Source organism: Nomascus leucogenys, chromosome 6, assembly GCF_006542625.1.
Source record: "Nomascus leucogenys isolate Asia chromosome 6, Asia_NLE_v1, whole genome shotgun sequence".
NCBI classification, from domain to species: domain Eukaryota; kingdom Metazoa; phylum Chordata; class Mammalia; order Primates; family Hylobatidae; genus Nomascus; species Nomascus leucogenys.
Genome location: NC_044386.1, coordinates 44,090,230 through 44,114,057, shown reverse-complemented (window position 1 = coordinate 44,114,057; position 23,828 = coordinate 44,090,230). Strand labels below are relative to the sequence as shown.

General features: G+C 37.2%; 1 protein-coding gene across 5 annotated transcripts in view; it reads left to right on the top strand.

Moving 5' to 3' along the window:
- The window catches only part of TCF12 (transcription factor 12), a 380,664-nt gene that overhangs the window by 261,905 nt on the left and 94,931 nt on the right, over window positions 1–23,828 (top strand). For all 5 annotated transcript variants that reach the window (XM_003266967.4, XM_030814043.1, XM_003266968.4 and 2 more), the window contains 2 exons: window positions 15,610–15,745; window positions 21,219–21,271. In XM_003266967.4, the coding sequence (XP_003267015.1) occupies window positions 15,610–15,745; window positions 21,219–21,271 (189 nt within the window). The remainder of the gene's footprint in view (window positions 1–15,609; window positions 15,746–21,218; window positions 21,272–23,828) is intronic.

The window sequence follows — 23,828 nt, the reverse complement described above, 5'->3', positions numbered from 1 at the left end:
GAAAAAGAAATAGAAGACCTTAAAATGTTCCTCAATTCCATGAGCTCTCTAGTGCTTTCTAGTGCTCTCTAGAGCTTTCCAAATGGTGTTGATGATCCATCTGAGGTTGGTGACCAGAAATTATTGTTGACACTAACCTATATGGTTGTGTATGTGCTTCAACTTTTATTCTAATACTACCCAGCAAACTACATGTATAAGCACAGACAGCAAATGGTTGAATCAATATAGTGATCAGGATTGCAGGCCAGTTAGCTAGGTTAACAATAATGATACTACATAATAACTAGCATGTATCAGTCACTTGACCCTATAAGCATAATTTCATTTGGTCCCCGCAGTACTCAAATGGTGATATTGTTGCTGCTGTTGCATCTGTTATTATTATTCTTACCATTTGATAGTTGAGGAACCTGAAGCCTCGATAAGTTATATAATTCACCCAAGATTTCATAGCTGGTAAATATTAGAAGGATAAGATAATTGATGTAGTGATAAGAGAGTGGATGAAGTAATAGACCAGGTTTCAAAGGAAGGTAATGAAGCCATGATTAAACTTTGTGACTGGAAAAAAGGTCAAGATATTGGTTGTTATGCAGTGAAAGAACAGGTGCAATAAGTAATAAGGGAATGATGGCACTACAAGAACAGGAGGTTATGTCAAAGAGTTGAATATTGGACTTACAGATTTCACAAGTCAAGTGGTTTCCAGGGCTAACAATCTAGTCCTCCTTTGAGGAGTAGATTGGTGATTTAGGGAATTGTTGGAGTCACGAAGATTAAGAAGACGTAAGACTAGCTCTTGGATTGATGTGGAAGCTATCCAGAGATGATTAACTCATAAGGTAGCGTGTGAAAGGGACATACATGCACACTAGTTGGCACACAGTAGGCATTGAGAAAATGTTGTTTGAATCTAGGAAAGAGTATATAAGTAAGGCTGACAAGCCATCAGATGCCTGCAGAGTGATGTGCGTTTTGTGGGTTGTTTGGAACATAGGTAAATAAATTGTTTTGTGGAAAGAAAGTCTGATCTTGGAGTATCAGGCAATAGACACTTTTTTTTTTCTTTTGAGATGGAGTCTCGCTCTTGTCACCCAGGTTGGAGTACAATGGCATGATCTCGGCTCCCTGCAACCTCTGCCTCCCAGGTTCAAGCAGCTCTCCTGCCGCAGTCTCCTGAGTAGCTGGAATTACAGATGCCCCCCATCACACCCGGATAACTTTTTGTATTTTTGGTAGAGACGGGGTTTCACCATGTTGGCCAGGCTGCTCTCGAACTCCTGACCTCAGGTGATCCACCTGCCTCAACCTCCCACACTGTTGGGATTACAGGCGTGAGCCACCGTGCCCAGTCAATAGACACTTTTAATGTCCTATTTTTGTTAAAAGGCCATAGAGAGAGAGAGAGTTGGATTATGCAGGGCCTACTTGGAAGGGAAAAAACTTCATTCATTCTTATATTTTATTTTATTTACTTATTTATTTACTTTGTGAAACAGGATCTCGCTCTGTCACCCAGGGTGAAGTGCAGTGGTGTGATCACAGCTCACTGCAGCCTCCACCTCCCAGGTTTGGGTAATTCACTGCAGCCTCCTGGGACTACAGGCATGTGCCACCACCGTCGGCTAATGTTTATATTTTTTAGGTAGAGATGGGGTTTTGCCATGTTGCCCAGGCTGCATTCATTGTTTCTTTGTTTCTGTTCTCTCCATGAAAATTGATGGTTATACTTTTGATGATAGTTAGTGCTCTTTGGAAGCAGTTTCAGAAAGTCCATTTATTCTTTCATAAACTTATTTCAGGAGAAAAGAGCCTATTAAATAATAGGTAGAGATTTGATGCCATCTCAAAACAGAAAAAAGAGGTGACTACATACTGGCTATTACATGATAAGGGATTATTGTCAATTTTGGAGCATGTAACAAGGGGTAGGAGATGGCAGAACAAATGAAGCAGGAACAACAGAATGTTGACAGCTGTCAAAGCTGGGTGATAGGTACATGAAGGTTAATCGTACTTTTTTTCCTACTTTTGTGTATATGAAATGTTCTAAACTAAGAAGTTTAATGTTTTGAAGATGTCCAGTATGTAATGTTTCATTCTATAAAGTATAGCATGCCTAACTATGTGCCTAATGCTATATTGGGTTTTTTTTTTTTACTCTTAATTATACTTATGAAAATACAAGGAATTAAGAAGAGAGGATACTTAGTTACTCCGTGTTAAAGCTAGTATTAAAGAGAAAAAGAGTGGCTTCAAAGTATTAGAACTCTTCTGAAAATAGTAGTACTACATAACACCATTTCCACGAATACCAAAGAGAAATAAGATTTCATCTCCTATTCTTCTAATGTTGGTACGTCACACAGCTGGCTTCTTTGTATTCATTAAAGAAAAGGCACAAAGGCATACTGGTAACACACAGGAAAACATTCAGTTAACCCATTTTAATAAGAGAGTTATAAATTCAGACATTCAGAAAAACTACTCACTTTGAAGTAGACATGCTTAGAGTATGCTCACTACTAACCTCACAAGACTGCTCTCAAAAAATCCCCTATAGCATTTTTGGAAGTTGGACTTTTTATGGAAGCCTATACATTCCTAAAGGAAAGTCATTCTTATTGCATATTTGTAATTATTTAAATATTGCATATATTAAAATGACATTTAGCTTGTTCTCTTCATATTTCTTTTATCTCTAAGAAGTCTGTGTGTATTGATCTACATCCTGGATCTCTCTACTGTGATATCTTCTCATTGGCTGATAAAAGATTTGGGAGGGAAGTTGAGAAAAAAAAAATTAGTGAAAAAGAAAAATTAAGATGGTAAAATTTCCTATTGCGACTAATAATTAAAGAAGATTAGGAAACTGAAACTGCTAGATTGTCACGTTTTAGCACTGTAATATTACATGCGTAGTTTATTTTCTTTTTTTGAGCTAGAAAGATTGGGCTGATTGACTGGGCACAGGACTCATGCCTGTAATCCCAGCACTTTGGGAGGCTGAAGTGGGCAGATCAATAGGTCACGAGTTCAAGACCAGCCTGGCCAGCGTAGTGAAACCCCATCTCTACTAGAAATACAAAAAAAATTAGTCGAGCATGATGGTGCACACCTGTAGTCCCAGTTACTCGGGAGGCTGAGACAGGAGAATTGCTTGAACCCAGGAGGCGGAGGCTGCAGTGAGCAGGAGAATTGCTTGAACTTGGGAGGCAGAGACCGCAGTGAGCCGAGATCATGCCATTGCACTCCATCCTGGGCGACAGAGAAAGACTCCATCTCAAAAAAAAAAATTTTTTTTAAAGATTGGACTGATTTCGTTGGCAGGATACATTTGATGGATGACTGTCATTATCTTCTCAAACTTGCATGACACTTTAAGTATAGACAATATTTATTAAGTTTTCAAGTGGATATATTGAGATTATAAAATTTGGGATTTGTAAAACAACCAATGTAACAGTTGGCTAGTGGTGGCTGGTGGTTTTTTATTGACCTAGGAAAGGATTAGAAGCATCTCAGGTTTTCTTTCACTTTGTTTTTCTGTTTCCCCCCCTTCTTCCTCCCCCAAATTAATATATTGTCCAAAGTGTTCATAATGACTTGGAACTATTCAGGTTGCACAAAGCATTTAATGAAATCTTGTCTTAGACAAAACACTAGAGAGGATCATAATTAATGTCTCATTTTCTGCCAGTTGCTATTGATTACTCATTCAAGATCCCTTTGTTCTCAGAATGATAACTGTAGTTTGCATCACTATCTAATGAGATTCTCAGGATAGAATTCTTTAACAACATGCTGATAATCGCTAACATATCCCTGAAATTTCAATGTAAATGAATTTGCATCATAATACAATTATTTCACAAATGGCGATATTTTCCAAATTTGAAATGTGTTAGTTTTTTTAATCATTTGTAGAAAATTAACAGAAGACTGACATATTATTAAAGCCCAACATTTATTTTTTGCCCTGAGTTGCCCTCACCCTTCGATTTTGATTTGATTATGACTTGGGGTGAGAGACTTCTTTGTCATTCTTGGGTTACTCTGTCATAATCTCTGAAACTTCAAATGGATTTACAGCTAAAACACAGTGATTTTTCGAAATTAGAACAACAACTGCAAATATGGTAATACTATAATAATTCTGCTCTTAGAACAATTTTGTTTCTTAATCCCTCAGTGACAAAAGAAACACGTGGTACTATAGCATAAAGAATATGCGAAATCGTAACAGTTTATGTATTCTGTTACAATTGTGTTTTATGCCTTTCTATTCCTTTAATTTCCACATACTCCCTCCCCAAAAAGATAAATCTTTTGAACAGCTGCTTGCCTTTATGTATTTAAAACTGCATACCATTTCAGGGGTGTAAGATAGGCTTGAAATTAAGGAATTCTGTAGAATTCTTTAATAACACAGCAGAGGTTCCATGAATTCATATCAATATTTTAAATTTTTGGAGATATGTGACTATAACATATTAGGTACTCTCCATCTAGTTTTCTTAAATAAATTAATAGGTAGTACTTCCAAATTTTAATCATAAAATGATGCTAATAATTTTTGACCTATGGTTAATTAGGCCCTTATTTGATGTGAAGTTATGAGTGGCTTGGCGTTTAAGCCAAGCCATTTAATAAAACCCAGTTCTGAGAAAGAAAGCCTGTTTTTCAACATTTAATTTTCCCTTTCTGTTTTTTTTTTATTTTTTATTTTTTGGTCTCACTGTGTTGCCCCGACTGGCCTCAAACTCCGAGGCTTAAGCAGTCCTCCTGCCTCACCCTCCCAAGTAGCTGTGACTACGTGTGCACATCACTGTGCCTAGTTTATTTTCCCTTTTGAGAATAAAGAATATCCAAATTATTGCAGTATGATTCTGAATCCTCCTAGCTTACTGAACAGCACCATTTTACATAGGATATTCTTCTGTCTCCCTACAAAATCATATTTAGAGTACCTTCTAATATAATTAACAAGAGTTCCCATTAAAAAAGGATGTTGGCCAAGTCTACCTACTACTTTATTCCTTTTGTTTACTTTTTGTTCATTATCACCACCAAAGCTTACACTCATCAAGTTCACATCTGGAAATCAAGCTATTTCTTACAGATGAAGAGGGGAAAAAAACTTAAAATATATGTATCACATAGGCTGTTAAAGTTCCTTGCTTTTAAAAATTGGAAATTTTGCTCACAGGCTAGAGGTTTGTCATATGTAATTCAAAATATGACTTACTTATTGTAGATTTTATCACGTAACCTAGGCCAGTCATCTAGGCTGCGTTAGTGTTTTGGGGGTAACCCTTTATTAATTATTCTCTAGTATTAGATATATTTTTCACAGAGAAAAATGTCTAGATGACTGTATCTATATTTTAGATATATATATATATCTTTCTATAAAAGATAGTCTAGATGACTATAAAAAAGATTATTTTCCAAGAATATGTTAAGAAATTCATACTATGTAATTTCAGAATACTAGTTCTCTTTTGAATAAGATAGCTCGGCACAATAAAACTGCTTTGCCTAGTTCTGTATCCTCTGGGATAGTTCTGTATTCTTTTTGCCGGAGATACCTCCAGGACAAGACCAGTAGTAATCAATAATGCTTCTCATTTGTTTTAGGAAAACAGAAAAATCAATAATATGAACTTATATCTAATTTTATTTTAGGAGAAGAAAAATAAAATAGTTGATGTGTGTTTCAGTGTTGCCTAAATGTTTGAAGAATCAAATAAAGAAAAATATATTATTTTGTTAGTGTTAGAATATCAAAATCTTAGGGTTTTATAGTTTAGCACTTGATTTTTTAATTGTATTTTTTCATTGGTTTGTTAAATATTATTTTGTAGACAAGTGCTTGTGGACAAAATTTTGTCTTAAACTTTTTGTATTTCTTAGAGTACTGAACAGTTCATTTTAATTAACAGGATAAAATATGGTCTTGTATTCTTAAAAAGAAACAATTTTTTCTATATTTACTTGGCCTAATCATATGGATCATGATACAGACTAAACAGAGGAAAATGGTTATTTCTGTGATTAGGACAGCTGAGTGAAGTGTAACCTGTGCATCTTTTTTGGCGTTAATATTCACTGTGGAACAAGAAGACAGGGCATTTCCTAACCACGTATCCAGATTTGTCTATAGTGAGGAAAAAGGTTTATCAGCACTAAAACTGGTAGCAAGTAAACTTGTTTTTTCCAAAAAAAATTTGTTCTCCTTTTTTTCTTTCTTTACTATTGCATAGATAAAAAATCTGCCAATATGTGTTCTGTAGGCATCTCAGCCTTAGGATTGTAATCCACAAATTCGTTTATAAATCACTTACATGTTTTCAAGTTAACAGTCTTAAAAATGATACATGTTCCCAAGTTACTATGGAAGTCTTGTTGTATTGAGGAAAAGGGCTTTCTGAGCAGACTTAGATTCAAATTAGGGTTTCACTACTTGTTATCACTGTAAAATATGAAATCTATATAATACTTATTAAGATTGCTATAAATCCTAAATGAGATGGTACATTTGAAAGCGTACTAGGGACTCCTCAATGTGTTATTCTTCTTTGCTCCAACTCTTTATTTTGAAAAGTTACCAACCCACAGAAAAGGTTGAAGAATAATACAATGAACATCCATGTGAACTTCATCAAGAGTCATCAGTTAACATTTCTCCACATTTGTATATACACATTCCTTTTCTTTCTACTCATTCTGCGTGTATGAATATATGTTTGTGTGCTGCATGTGACTTTATATACACAAATGCACATACTTTTGCTAAATCATTTGAGAATAAGTTGACATTTTCCTATTTATTCTTGATCTTAATTGATACTGCTTGAATCTGTCACACCCTCTTTGGATTTAGCATCTGTCAGTCCTCTCTAGGGATCTGTCATTTCTGCCCCTATTCTCTTGCCTATTTCCAGCATCCTTTCTTACCATAGCCATTGGGGGCTGTAACCCAGTCAGCTTGGATCCAGGGCAGACAAGGTCTCCTGAAATCTTAGATCACTTGCTTAAGACAAAAGGTTTATACGCAGGAAACAGAATAAAAATACCATTCGTCTCATTTATTTTGTAATATTTGGAATGTAGTGAGGTAATGGGGAAAGAAAAACTGAAACTGAGTTTTTTGTATTAACTAGGGCCAATAACTGTACTGTACACTTTTACTGTTAGGCCTTGTTTACTTCCCCCAACAACCTTGTGAGCTATTTGTAAAGAGGGAAACAGACTCATTAATGTTGGATAATTTGTTCCAAGATTACCAGTCAGGATTTGGACTCAGGATACCTAACTCCAAAACCAGTGCTGTTTCCAGAACATCAGTATTTGTGTAGACTTTCAGTCTACTTTTAGAAATATAGGAAATACACTTCCTGTTCATGATTTAGATTATTTGGTTCCTCTCTCAGCCCTTATTATGACTACTATTTTATTTCTTTGAAGAAACAATTCACTGGCTAACTTTTATTCATCTGAAAGTGTATGTTTACCTTATTAAGCAAACAGACTTCTCTTCACCACCCTGCGGACTTAGTCCTTTCTCCCTCCTCCGACGTATTAGATTAGCAGCCAAAAAAAAAAAGTTCTATAAAGGGCCAGATAACAAATATTTTAGGTTTTAACAGACCATACTTTTTCTGTTGCGACACTGAACTCTTACACTGTTGCGTGAAAACAGCCATAGCCAATACATAAATGAATTGTGTTTCATTTGAGACTGTATTTCAAGAAAAGTATTTTTCAAAAACAGACCCACTTTCTCCTCTAAGCTCTGGTTTTTTGACCCCTAATATAAATCACTATCTTATATTCCCATAAGAATTTGTATGCCAGGGAATGTTAGTGTAAGGGACACTGTTGAGAGACATACACATGTCCCTCCTTCTGATATATTTGTTTGTGTGTATATTATGACCAGCTTCATATGTGCCTTCCCCATGAGAAAATGCAGATGAAGTAATAAATGCAGCAGGTACCTCAAAACATATCAATGAAAGTCAGTTTGGCACTGAGCAGGAAAAATCCTGTTGAAATACCAATGATGTTTAAAGGAAGCTTTAAGGTACTTGACCCCTGCCCTTAAGCATGTGGTAATAATATGTTCCATCTAGTATACTACGAGCCATATTCTGATCTTGCCATTTAAGCAATGTTGAATGTGCCCAGCCTGAGCAAAATAAAAGAAATTCAGAACAGATGTGACAATGGAAATTTCAGTATAACATCTATGGGAGATTTAATGATTCCTAGGTCATACTACTCTCAGATAACGCCATCAGAAAATTCATAGCTGATGGTCTGTCATATAAATACAATACATACATGCCTATTGTTATATTTATATTGATCATTTTCTCCCTTTTATCATTTATTCTGGAGGTTATTATTTTAATGGAGACTATTTCTCCTTTAGGTCTGATAATTACATCTTTCTCTCCCAATGTACCAAATGTTGTATCTGTTGGAATTTGTACAATTAATGCTAAATAATTAAATTAATATTATGTAGTCTTCATTTACACATTATATTGCCTGGTAATTGAAATTGTCTTCTCTCTACTTTCCTCCTTTATAAGGGAATGTATCAGCTTTATCTAAAGAAAAGTGTACATTTTGAGGAGTCTGGAAAATTACATTCTTAATTATGAGTATTTCTGAAAGATGTGATGAATGACCTTTGGCTGGTTTAGTACATTGTTTGCTTCATGCTCCAAAATTGTTCCATAAGCTTTAAAGAAACTGAAGCATTAAATGGAAATGAAAAGAGTTCATAGCAGAACTTAGGAGATGCAGCAGAAGCCATAATCAGAGGGAAATTTATTATTGTAAATACCTACATTTAAGAAGAAGCAAGCGCCCAAATCAGTAACCTAACTTCATACCTTAAGAAACAAGTAAAAGAAGAACAAACTAAATTGAAGAAAGCAGAAGAAGAAAGGAAATAACAAAAGATTAGAACAGAAATAAACAAAATAGAGACAAGAAGGACAATGGAATCAACAAAATCAAAATTGGTTCTTTAAAAATATCAACAAGGTGACTCACACCTGTAATTCCAGCACTTTGAGAGACCAAGGCAGGAGGATCGCTTGAGGCCAATTCAAGACCAACTGGAGCAACACAGTGAGACCCCATCTCTGCAAAACAATTTAAAAATTAGCCGGGTGTGGTGGTGCACATCTAGTCCCAGCTACTTAGGAGACTGAGGTGGGAAAATCACTTGAACCTGAAAGGTTGAGGCTGCAGTGAGCTGTGTTTGTGCCACTGCACTCCAGCCTGAGCAACAGAGCAAACTCCTGTGTCAAAAAGTAAACAAAAATAAAAGTAAATAAAAAGATCAACAGAATTGACAAACCTTTAGCTAGATTGACTGAGGAAAAAAAGAGCAATGTCAAATTACTAAAATCACAAATGGAAATAGAGGACATTACTACTGACTTTACAGAAATAAAAAGGATTATAAGAGATAACTATGAATAATTGTGTGCTAAAAAAATTAAATAATCTGGATGAAATAGACAAATTCCTAGATATAAACACACTACCAAAACTGGCTTAAGAAGCAATAGAAAATCTGAACAGAGCTAAAACCAGTAAAGAAATAGAATTAGTAATAAGAATCCTCCCATAAAAGAAAAGTCCAAGGCAGGACCCAGTGGCTCATGCCTGTAATCCTAGCACTTTGGCAGGCTGAGATGAGAGGATCACTTGAGCCCTGCAGTTCAAGACCACCCTGGGCAACGTAGTGAGATCTGATCTCTGCAAAACATTTTAAAATTAACTGAGTGTGATGGCATCCACCTGCAGTCCTAGCTACTTAGGAGGCTGAGGTGAGAGGATCAGGTGAGCCTGGGAGGTCAAGCCTGCAGTGAGCCATCATTGAGCCACTGCACTTCAGCCTGGGCAACAGAGCGAGACCATCTTGAAGAAAAAAAGAAAAGTCCAGGACCAAACAGCTTCACTAGTGAATTCTACCAGTCATTTAAAGAAGAAATAATGCCAGTTCTTCCCAAACACTGCCTAATTAATTCTGTGAAGCCAGCATAATTCTGATATCAAAGTAAGACAAATATTACAGGATAAAGGAAATTACACATGAATATCCTTTTTGAATATAGATGTAAAAGTCCTCTACAAAAATACTAGCAGAGTGAATCCAGCAACATATTGAAAAGTTTATACATCACAGCTAAGGGAGTTTTATTCCAGGAATGCAAGGATAGTTTAGCCTATGAAAATTAGTCTGTGTAATTCTCACCACACTAATAGAAAGAAGGGGGAAAAAACCCCATATGATTGTCTCAATTGATGCCCAAAAAGAATCTCAGCTGAACATGGTGGCTCACACCAGTAATTCCAACACTTTGGGAGGCCAAAGTGGGCAGATCACTTGAGGCCAGGAGTTCAAGACCAGCATGGCCAACATGACGAAACTCTGTCTCTACTAAAAATACAAAAATTAGCCAGGCATGGTGGCACACATCTGTAATCCCACTCCTTAGGAGGCCAAGGCACAAGAATTGCTTGAAATTGGAGGTGGAGGTTGCAATGACCCGAGATCATACCACTGCACTCCAGCCTGAGTGAGAGTAAGACTGTCTAAAAAAAAAAAAAAGAATCTGACAAAATCCAACACTCTTTCACGATGATAACATTTAACAAGCTAGAAATAGGAGGGAGGGAAATTACTCCATTTGGTAAAGGTCATTTACAAAAAACCCACAGCTAATATACTTGTTGGTAACAGCGTGAAAACCATCTCCCTAAGATTGGGAACAAAACAGTATTTTCTGCTTTTACTGCTTACATTCAGCATTGTACTGGAAATTCTAAACCAAGGGTATCCATTCTTTTGGCTTCCCTGAGCCACATTAGAAGAATTATTGTCTTGGACCGTACATCAAATACACTAACACTATGATAGCTTATGAGCAAAAAAATAATAATAATAGTTGCAAAAAAATCTCATAATGTTTTAAGAAAGTTTATGAATTTGTGTTGAGCCACATTCAAAGCCGTCCTGGACCACGTAACCCACGGCCTATGGGTTGGACAAGCTTGTTCTAAACAGATTAGTGGCTGGGCACGGTGGCTCATGCCTGTAATCCTAGCACTTTGGGAGGCTGAGGTGGGTGGATCATGAGGACAAGAGTTCAAGACCAGCCTGGCCAACATGGTGAAACCCCATGTCTATGAAAAATACAAAAATTAGCCGGACATAGTGGTGCACACCTATAATCCCAGGTACTCAGGAGGCTGAGGCAGGATAATCGCTTGAACTTGGGAGGTGGAGGATGCAGTGAGCCAAGATCGTGCCAGTGCACTCCAGCCTGGGAGCCTGGACGACAGAGTGAGACTCCATCTCAAAAAAATAAAAAATAAACAGATTAGCTAGCCAAGAAAAAGAAATAAAAGGTATCCAAATGGTAAAAGAAGTAAAACTATCCTCATTTGCAGATGATATGATCTTATATATACAAAATTTTAAGGAATTCACAATAAAACTATGAGATCTAATAAATAAATTTAGTAAAGTTGCAGGATGTATGTTTTATTAGTAATAAACCAAAAATAAAGTTAAGAAAACAACTGCATTTACAATAGTATTTAAAGGAATCAAATACCTAAGAATTAATTTAATTTCTTTAATTTTTTTTTCATTTCCCTTGAAAATCACTAAGGATTAATTTAAACATGAAATACAAGACTTGTACCCTGGAAACTACAAAACACTGCCAGAAGAAATTAAACAAGACTTAAATAAATGTAAACACATCTGGTATTCAGTCCATTCGAACACTTGATATTAAGATGTGAATATTCCCCAAAGCAATCTGTGGATTCAATGCAATTCCCATCAAACTTCCAATGGCCTTTTTTTGCAGAAATAAAAAAGTTGCTCCTAAATTTATATGGAATTTCAAGATCCCAGGTAGCCACAATATTGAAAAAGAACAGTGTTAGAGTACTTACCCTTGTCCAATTTCAAAACTTACTACAAAGCTACAGTTATTAAAACATACAGACCAATGGGATAGAATTGAGAGTCCAGAAGTAAACCTAAACATCTATGGCCAATTGATTTTCAACAAGATACCAAAACTACTGAATAGGGAAATAGTATTATCTTCAATATATGGTACTGGGATAACTGGATATCCACATGCAAAAGAATGAAGTTGTACTTCTTCATCACAACATATACAGAAATTATAATAATTATCACTATTTTGAGACAGGGTCTCACTCTGTCACCCAGGCTAGAATGCAGTGGCACTGTCATAGTTCGTGCAGGCTTAACCTTCCAGGCGCCAGCAATCTTCCCACCTCAGCCTCCTGAGTAGCTGGAACTACAGGTGCACACCATCACACCTGGCTAATTGTTTTAATTTTTTGTAGAGATGGGACCTCCCTATGTGGCCCAGGCTCGTCTTGAACTCCTGGGCTTAAGAGATCTTCCTGCCTCAGCTTCCCAAAGTAGTAGGATCACAGGCGTGAGCTGCCACGCCTCGCCAACAGTAATGAACTCAAAATGGATCAAGGACCTGAATATAAGAGCAAAAAACTATAAAATTCTCAGGAGAAAGTCTAGGAGTATATCTTCATGACCTTCAATTTGGCAGTAGATTCTTAAATATAACATAAAAAGAATCAGCAACAATATAAAAAATACTTCATTAAAATTGAAAACTTCTGTACATCAAAGGACATTATCAAGACAGTGAAAAGACAATCTATAGCATGAGAGAAAATTTTGCAATTCATATATCTGATAAGCCTAGTATCCAGAATATATAAACAACTCTTAGAATTCAACAACAAAAAGATAACCCAGTTAGAAAATGGGCAAAGGACTTGACTAGACATTTTTCCAGAGGAGATATTCTAATGTACATCAAGCCCATGAAAAGATGCCCAATATCATTAGTCATTAGGGTTATGCAAATCAAAACCACTGCAAATGAGATACCACTTTGCCCCTCAAGGATAGCTATAATTTAAAAAGCAAACAAACTAGGCAAGGATATGGAGAAATTGGAACCCTTGTACATTGCTAGTAGGAATGTAAAATAGTGCAGCCCCTGTGGAAAACAGTTTGGCAGTTCCTCAAAAAGTTAAATGTAGAATTAGACATATGACCCAGCAATTCCACTGCTGGTTATATACTCAAAAGAATTGAAAACAAGTACTCAAATACTTGTACATGAATATACATAGCAGTACTATTCATAGTAGTTAAAAGCTGGAAACAACTAAAATGTCCATCAGTGGGTGAATGGATAAACAGTTTGTGGTATAGCCATATTCAATGGAATATTATCCTAAAAAGGAATGAAGTACTTTGATACATGCTGTAATATAGATGAACTTCAAAAACATTCTAAATGTGAGAAGTCAGACACAAAAGGCCACATATTGTATGAGTCCAATTGTGTGAAATATCCTGAATAGGCAAATCCAGAGAGACAGAAATGGACTAGTGGTTGCCATGAGCTAGGGGAGGGTGGAATGGAGAGTAAGTGCTTAATGGATCTGGAATTTCCTTTTGGGGTGATGAGACTGTTCTGAAACCTAGAGAGGTGATGGTTGAACAACATTATGAATGTACTAAATGCCACTGATTTGAAATGAAATGAAAACATTCAGTGTTTATGTTATATAAATTCCACCTCAACTTTTTAAAAAGCTTAAACACCAAAGAAAAGTCATTTAAATGAGAGTTTTTCTTGACTGTTAGACTGGAGTCAGAGATTGGGCTATTAGGGCTACTGTTCCAAAGCTCTGCTGCTGCTTTTTGACCACAGTTGAGGTTTATTTCTCAGTTCCTTTGTGATACTCGGTGGCTGAAACAACTACTTTTTAAGAGTATGGTGATGGCAGTAAGGGGTATTAAATATATGATGGGGGATTCCTAAATGTACCAGAGGAATCACAGTTCTTTTCACTTGACAGTATCTTCTCAAGTGTATTCGGCCCCCCTTCCTTTTGAGGTCTTCTTTCCCTCTCCTGTCTTTCAACTCTGTGTGATCCTATTTCATCTCAGCTACCAGAAATCTTGGTGCAGAATTCTGCCAAACTAACTTCGTTTGTTTTATGATAGGGTTACTACATTAGTAGGTTAGGGCTGCTGAATCTCTGAATTATAAATGAAGCACTTCACAAAGTCTCATAATGTCACTGTAGCATACCTCAGAGCTCTCTCCTCACCCTTGTCATCCTGATGGGTTTTCTCTTAATCACATTTTTGATGCCTAAGACATTAAAAAGGCTAGCATATACATTGGTTGACAGATTAAGAATCTGAAAAAGATAGGAATGGATGATGATGATGGACCAAGTATAACAAGATGAATTTTATCAGAGATAAATGTTAAGTCTTGTATTTGGGACCAAAAAGCACAAACTGAACAAGTACAACATTGGAGGGACATGACTTAATAGCAGCAGATGCAACAAAATGAAGAACCACATAAGCATGTGATCATTCTTAACCCCTTAATATGAGCTAACATAAATAGATTGCTTAAATATAATGTTAAAAAAGAGATGGTGAGGAGGACTCTCAAACTCATGTCATGAGACACAAGTGAAAAGAGCAGGAATGGGCCAGCTGCAGTGGCCCACACCAGTAATCCCAGCTCTTTGTTAGGCCAAGGTGGGAAGATCACCTGAGCCCAGGAGTTCAAGACCAGCCTGGGCAATATAGGGAGACCCTATCTCTACAAAAAATTAAAAATTAGCTGGGTGTGGTGGCACGTGCCTGTAGTCCTAGCTGTTTCAGCAGGCTAAGAAAGGAAAATTATTTGAGCCCGGGTTCCAGGCTGTAGTAAGCTGTGATCATGCCCCTGCATTCCAGCCTGGGTGACAGAGCGTGATCCATCTCTAAAAAGAAAAAAGGAAAGGAAGAAGAACAGAATTTCTGCTGCGGTATGTGTTCATGAAAGTATTAAAGCAAAGACTAGTGACCATTTTTCAAAAATATTGATGATTAAAAAGTGTGATACCACACAGCCACTAAAGTGTCTTTCAACTCTAAGATTTTATGGATCTACATAATTATTAAAAAGTAGACAATGTGGCTGGGCGCAGTGGCTTGCACCTGTAATTCCAGGACTTTGAGAGGCTGAGGTAGGTGGATCACCTGAGGTCAGGAGTTTGAGACCAGCCTGGCCCACATGGTGAAACCCCGTCTCTACTAAACATACAAAAATTAGGTGTCGTGGTGCGCGCCTGTAATCCCAGCTACTCAGGAGGCTGAGACATGAGAATCGCTTGAAAACGGGAGGCAGAGGTTGCAGTGAGCTGAGATCTCACCACTATACTCCAGCCTAGGCAAATAAGTGAGACTCCATCTCAGAAAAAAAAAGAAAAAAAGGCAGACAGTGTGAGGGTGGAGAAAAAAAGAGAAAGTAGTTATGGGCTGAAAGCAGTGGTCTAATTGAATTCAAAACGTACTTACTGGGTGTCTTCTAAGTTAAGACATTACTGAAGTTATAAATAATTCAGAAGTGATGAAATTTTCCGGTTTGGGTCAGTGTCAGCAGGAAAATAACTTGTTTCCTTGGCCTTATTTTATAGTCTAGTCTCCTGAGACAAGATCTGGGGCTTGGGAGCCCAGCACAGCTATCTTCTTCAGGAAAACCTGGGACAGCATACTATTCATTCTCTGCTACAAGTTCCAGGAGGAGACCACTCCATGACTCTGCAGCACTTGGTGAGTGTATCACACAACAAATCCCATCCCACAAATGTTGTTGTTTTTTCCTCCCATAGTCTGTACTTCTGGCTGTGCTTTTTTTTTTTTCCTTCTGTTTGTTTATTTAAGACAGCGTCTCACTCTGTTACCCATGCAGGAATGCAACAGCATAATCTCGGCCTACTGCAGTCTCAACCTCCTGTGCTCAAGCCATCCTCCTACCTCAGCCTCGCAAGTAGCTGAAACTATAGGCACGTGCCACTGTGCCTGGCTAGTTTTTTATTTTTTGTAGAGACAGGGTTTTGCCATGTTGCCCAGGCTGCTGTCGAACTCTTGATCTCAAGTGATCTGCCCACCTCAGCCTCCCAGAGTGCTGGGATTACAGGTGTGAACCACCATGCCCAGCCCTGTCTGTGTTTTTAATTAGAAGAGAGTTGGATTCTTGGGTATCACGTTGATGTCAGGGCTTATTTGCATAAAACTAATACATCCATTAGATATTTAATAAATGAAATTATCAAAATTCTTACTTTTACAAATACATTATAAGTTTTTAATGAAAGGTTTGGCCATGTATAATTTTGGGTGACTGTTCAATTTGTAAGCCATAATTTTAACAAGTTTCAAACAGCCAGTGTAATACTCTTGCTTGGTCCTCATATGAGCAACTAAGTAGTGAAAAATGAGACTTAACTAGTTTTCCTTCTTGTAATTAGAATTTCATGTTCTAATGTTAATAACTTATTGTTTACTATAAATGATATAACAAAATTTGCAAGGTGGTTTTATATACATTCTCATCTCATCAGTTCACCAATCCTGCTAGTCAGTTGCTATAAATAGATTTAACATAAAAACTGAGGGTCAAACGGGAGGGCAGGCACATTCATATAATTAGTACTTAGGATAAAACTTTAAGATTTTCTAACTCCAGGTCCACTGTCTTTTGCATATTACTTGCTTCTGCACTCCACTTTGTTTTTAATTGAGGTAAAATTTACCATATTAAGTTGTACAGTTGAGTAGCATATACTACATTCACTACATTGTGCCGCTGTCACCCCATCTAGTTCTGAAACGTTATTGCAAAAGGAAACTTTGTTCATATGAAGTATTCAAACCCCATTATTTTTTCATTAGCTGCCTTCTTTTATGTCTTACACATAGCCTAACCAGGCCAGTCTGTTTTGTGTTGCTGCTTACAGCAAGCCTTAGGTATTCTCTGATGCTTTATCGAAACTGTGTTTAAATGTCAGAATTTCCGGTGATTTCTACCAAATACCTTTTAAACAAGAAATGTAAAGCTGCAAAGCATTTTTAAATTAAAAGTGGGCCAGCTTCTAATATATAGTCCACCAAAAGATTATGTCACATTTTTTTATTGCACAGGCATTTGTTGACTGCTTCATATTTATGTATCTACTTTCTATTAACCTGTGTTTTGGTGAAATATTCCTGGTCTCTGGGTTCTAGGGTCTGCTTGTGGGTATAAAAGGGCACTATGATAGATCATCATATTCAGCACAGAGAACTCTGATTAGATGTATCCACTACTCAGTATCATGGATGATTTAGTATGTGTACTATTAAGTCAGCCCAGGTGATTTAGACCAGTACACTTTTTGTTATTAAAGAAAGGATAAATTGTAAATGCATTTTTCCATCTCCAATCTTGTTTCCTACCTAATGAGTTAGTCAGAATAAGAACATTGATTGGAGTCTAGATGCGTCAGTGTTACTCTAGAAAAATAACTTGTTAGTATGCTGTATGAGTATATACTGTGACAAAAAGCACTTAGTACAAGCTAATACACTATTAAGTTCGGGGGAAAATTAATTATTGAAATAACTAGAACAGAGAGGAGTAAATTTCAGAAAAATCCAGACTTAAAATTCAGATTTTCTATAAATTAAAACTTGTATCTTCTTCATTTTAATTTTGATTATGATGATAGACACTATTGATTGTCTCCTGCATGCCAGGAGCGTTGCTGTACACACTACATTTTCACAAAACCTCTGTGAGGTTGTAATGTTAACTTCATGTTACAAATGAGGAACCAAGACCCAGAGAAGCTAAATAATTTGGCCAAGGCTGAGTTGGGATATGGTAGTTCTCTTGATGCTCAGGGAGGTCCACCCATTTCCTGTGTCAATGTCATTTAGTGGGTTCTTACTACATTCTTTGTGGCTGTTTCTCATTGTTAGCTGCTGTTTCTTAGCATTGCAGTTATTGATAAAATCTCAGTGTTTAGAAGGACTCTTGAGATCTGCATCAACCTCAGCATCTTCACAAACTATTTAGATGCTTTAGGAAATCAACATGCTGCATAACAGTATGTAATTACCCAATTTATAATCATTTTTCCCCACATTTTAATGGAAACCTAATCATAATGGCTAAAATTTGTTAAGTCTCATACTCATGTTAGGCACTCCACTAAGCGTCCTTCATGTATTATCACAATACATGAAACACACAAAAGGATGTGTTACCCCCTTTTTACATGGAGGTAACTGAAGCTCAAAGAGGGTTAAGTAACTAGCTGCTATATGATGGAGCTGGAATTAGAAGCCAGCCAGCTTACTCTCTTTTTATTTTATTCTATTCTATTTATGTGTTTTTCTTTTTTGAGACAGAGTTTCGCTCTTGTCCCCCAGGCTGGAGTACAATGGCATGATCTCGGCTCACTGCAACCTCTGCCTCCTGGGCTCAAGTGATTCTCCTGCCTCAGCCTCCTGAGTAGCTGAGATTACAGGCACACGCCACTGTGCCTGGCTAATTTTTGTATTTTTAGTAGGGAAGGGGTTTCACCATGTTGGCCAGGCTGGTCTCGAACTCCTGACCTCAAGTGATCCGCCTGCCTTGGCCTCCCAAAATGCTAGGATTACAGGCATGAGCCACCACACGCAGCCATCTCTTAGCTGTTATATTTTGCAACCTCCCAGAAGTGATCGGTGAATCCCAGACTCTCATGATTTTAAATCAGACATTTTGTATTTGATTGTATAGTGGTGGGTAACCACATACAAAAGAAAAATTTCTTTTCACATGGCAGCAGAAAAACTGGCCTGAACTAATCTTTTACTAATAATGACCTCTAAGTAGAATGATAGGCTCTAAACTGGTAGGGGCAGTTCAGTTGACTGTTTTCGTACGAGGAGTATGGCTTTTGTTCAAGGGAATGCTGTATTAGTTGTGAGTAGTTGGGGTTTTACAAATATAGAGTGTGCCAGATGTTGTTCATCTTTGGCACTTCTGTTTTAAGGAAATATAGGCTTGCCTCTTGGGGTAGGAAATGAATGCTTCCCCCTTTGATGTTGTGTACAGTTTTCTTCATATGCTACATATAAAGTTGCCTTTTTAACTTTGCAGCCTCCTGGGATATTCACTGTAGAGAATTCCCAGCCCAGAGTTAAATGGGTTAAACTGGGGCCGGGCATGGTGGCTCATGCCTATAATCCCAGCATTTTTGGAGGCCAAGGCCAGATGATCACTTGAGGCCAGGAGTTCAAAACCAGCCTGGGCAACATAGTGAAACACCTCTCTACAAAAAAAAAATTTTTTTTAATTAGCTGGATGTGGTGGCAGACACCTGTAGTCTAGCTACTCAGGAGACCAGGGCAGGGGAATTGCTTGAGCCCAGGAATTCAAGGCTGCAGTGAGCTGTGCTCATCCCACTGCACTCCAGCCTGGCCAACAGAGTAAGATCCTGTCTCTGAAAAATAAATGGGTTAAACTGCATGTTTTACTGTGTAGTGTCATTTATGGACCAGGAAAATATAATCCGAGCACTTTGGGAGGCCAAGGACAGAGAATCACTTGAGGCCACCTCTACGTCCATGGGTTTCTCATCTGTGGATTCAGCCAACCACAGATAGAAAAAAAAAAAATTTTAATGGGTGATTGCATCTGTACTGAACATGTATAGGCTTATTTTTTCTTGTTATTATTCCCTGAACAATATAGTATAACTACTTACATAGCATTTTCATAGTGTTAGGTATTATACATAATAATGTAGAGATAATTTAAAGTATATAAGAGGATGTGCATAGGTTATATGCAAATACTACACCATTTTATTTAAAGGACTTGAGCATCTGTGGATTTTTGTATCCTCAGGGATCCTGGAACCAATCCCACTGGTACTGAGGAATGATTGTGCTGTGATTGTTTAATTCCCATTTTTACAGCTTTCAAAAGTATTACACTTTACATCAGCTTCCTCATGTGTTCTCTCTTCCTAATAATGAGCCCCTCAGAAAATCCTGAACTTGATCCATTTTTTGTGTAAACCTGGAACGCTGTGTTTATCACTTTATTTTACAGTAAATAAGATGAACAAGTTTTATATTTTATGTATAAGTAAAATCAACTCATCATGTGAGACTGGTTAACATGAAATACTCATGTTTTCATTTATAATGATGAATTCTAAGAAAGAAATATACTTTCTCTGTCAAGTTATTTCCTGGAAATATAAACATTCAAGGACAAATTGTACAATAATTAATGCTGTAGTTGTGGTTATAGCAACATAATGTTAAAAGTAAATGTGTCTAATACGGAATGATATTGCATTTGTCAATGCCTATATTTAATAGTTTATGTATCATATATTGACATTATAACCTTAATTTTATTTCTTTATTTCAAATTTTTAAAAAACTGTAGGATAGCAAGCATAGCATTAGCTCTCAGTTTTTAAAATATGCTTTTAAGCCTAATTTTCAATGTGATGCAATCACTAAATATGACTCTGCTAAAGGAGTCATATTATCAACATGACCTATTACACTAAGTGCCCCTCTGCAAATGCAATTGTAAAGTACCTAGTATAGTACCTGGCACAGAACAGCTTTTTTTTTTTTTTTTTTTTTTTTTTTCCGAGACAGAGGTTCTCTCTTGTTACCCAGGCTGGAGTGCAGTAGTGCCATCTTGGCTCACTGCAACCTCCGTCTCCCCGGTTCAAGTGATTCTCCTGCCTCAACCTCCCAAGTAGCTGGGATTACAGGCACCCGCCACCACGGCCAGTTAATTTTTTTGTATTTTTAGTAGAGATAGGTTTCACCATATTGGCCAGGCTGGTTTCAAACTCCTGACCTCAGGTGATCCGCCCACCTTGGCTTCCCAAAGTGCTGGGATTACCGGCCTGAGCCACCACATCCGGCAGAACAGTTTCTTAGGAAATGTTCATTCCCTTCCCTCATACTAGTTTATTGTTTTCTTTCTTGTATTGGTTCATTTGCTGTCATCTTCCCAAATTTATGGGATATGTATTTTCAGAATGTATCACTTTTTTAGGAGAACCTGTTTTTCACTGGGACTAGTTAAAAGGAGTGAGGACCTCATTGCTGTATTTTGCTGCTTACTCCCAAATATTGGAAAACAAGAAAGGCACTAGGGGAAAAGTTATTCTGTTAATTTGAAGTCTTGATTTTTTTCCAGTATAATATGCTGATGAAATGTATTGTTTTCCATTTGCAGATCCCTTGCAAGCAAAAAAAGTCAGAAAGGTGCCTCCTGGTTTGCCTTCTTCTGTAAGTACCTATCTTTTTTTAACTTGATGGTAAACAAACTGATTTCAAGTGTTCAGCATTACCTTGCTACAAGGGTACGTTCGATTGATGCCAGTGGGCATACTTTACATAGTAATTGTTCAGTGCTTAACAAAATCATTGATTGAGGTCAATCCACATTTAATGTTTGGTTTTTAGATTTCTCTGCAGTGATTTGTAGCTTACTCATACGCTCTTACTCCTTGTCCCTGTCATTTGAATGCCCCTCTTGGGAAGAGGACTAGGCCGGTAGCTGTCAAAGATGATCTCCTATACAGGTCTTTTGATGTTTAATTAGTCATTATGTTGCTGAACAGGAGGACAGACAGAGATTAATAGCTGAAAATCTTAGAAATTTACATTTGTAATAATCCCAATGGAGCTAAAGACATTAAGATTCGGAGTACATGTTTGGCTCAGCTTGCCTCAGTAGGACTGAGGTTATTAATATGCATAAATCACCAAGTCAGATGTTCATTGTGAAGCCCTTGTGGGTTTTAAAGCCTTCATTAAGCCTTTCCTAACTTCAGCCTAGCATCAGGAAAGCTTTCAAGCAACTAGTTTGTTGATCCCTCTTTGCTCAAAAATGTATCCTTTGAGAATAAAGGGCTTTGATGAAGAAGGTTGGAAAGGTTTGGTGGAACAATCATTAATGGCCATGATAATCTAATACTGTAGGGGCGACTGTGCTATTAAATATACTTTATTCTTTAAAGGAGTAAAAGTACTTGTAAAGGAACCTGCATCATAAATCTACCTACAATTTTTAAATCTCTGGTGCAAAAACGGAAGTTTTTTTTTCTTCTCCCTTTGCTTAGAAGAAATGGGGAGTGAGGCTGTTGGATTGAGGCCCCAGTGCCTTGTAGGGTACATCTTTTTGTTGTGTAAATGGATGTTAGGCTTTTATTTGGCAGTACTTAACACATGGGCGCAGGTGCTGCCAGATGAGTCAGCTCATCGAAGTATAGACTGAATGGAATATCCGGCTTGGCAAGTAGTAATCTAGAAGGAGCAGCATGGGTCTGAGCTTTTTAGTTTTTATTAAGGCTAAAGTAGAGATACCATCTTTTTGGTTGTTTGCCTTCCTTCTTTTCTGTGTTCTTCCCCCGCCTTCTCTACCGCGTGATACATGAAAAGTCGAATTTGAAATCCTCTTTGTAACTCAGTTCCAGATGGATCTGAGTTTTATGCAGCCTAGGGCAGCTGTGCTCTGAACCTGCAGCCTACCTGGAAGGTTGGCTTGCAGCTGCAGGCATTCTTAAAAGCTTTTGCTTGCATAAGCACTTGGGCCCACTAGAGACTGAATAGCTGCTTGATAAACAAAATGAACACAATGCCTCAAATCATTATTCCTGAAGACAGGAATTTTTTTTCAGCAGCAGCTAAAAATAGTTGGGCAATTTACATTTTAACAGTTGTGTGCTATGCAGGGGTAGGTGGTTCAACAGTATAACAGATGATTTCTGTTAAATTAACAGAAACCGTATTAAAACTGACAGTACTGCTAAAACATGTAACAGTGCAATTTTCTTGTAATTTATTACTATAATTCAATGAAAGTAATAAAAGTTAAATTACACATTAATATTTAGTAGAACGATACAGGTTAAAAAAACAGATTAGTGAATGAAAAATTCATCTCATTTCTTAACCTGACATTAAGAAACAGTGTATTTTCAGTGTTCTATAGTTCTTTGATTTTAAAAGCAGTGGCCAAAATGGACAGAACAGCCTGGAAAGAGAGTAGACACTGGAGGTCACCAGCATTTCTTACCTTTGTAATCATAATAACATTCATTACTTGGAGGTAGGTAGTTCTCTGTATTGTCTCAGGTATCTGGAACAAGTCACTGAATTCTGATGAAACCTTGATTTCTTTGAAAACCGTTAGGAAATTTTGCAGGCCAAGGCTACTTATATATTGTATTTTACTAGCTATATTAGTATATATTAAATGTTATTGAGGATGTATAAATAACAAATTCATTTTAATTAATTGAAAGTATGTTTTAGATAAAATGCTGTATTGAAACCTCAGGGTCTTTTTGTTTTATTTTGGTTTTTTTGAGGCAGGATCTCACTCTGTCACACAGGCTGGAGTGCAGTGATACAATCACTGCAAACTGCAGCCTTGACCTCCCTGGCTCAAGCGACCCTCCCACCTCATCCTCCCAAGTAGCGGGGACTACAGGGATGGCCACCACGGCTGGCTTGTTTTTTTGTTTTTTTTTTTTTTTTTTTTTTTTGTAGAGACGAGGAGGTATCTCTCCAGCCCAGGGTGGTCTCGAACTCCTGGGCTCTGTGCTTCTCCTGCCACAGCCTCTCAAAGTGCTGGGATTGTAGGTGTGAGCCACTACACCTGGCTGAAATCTCAAGTGTTTAAAAAAGAAAACAGAAAAACCTTAAAGACAGATATTTTTCCCACTTCTAGGATTAACTGAAAAGATTTTAAAAGAAGATACTTTAATAAATAATGACAAAATATGTCCTAAGAACACTTAAGGTTATACTGTTTACCTTCTCGGGATCTAAAATGGAA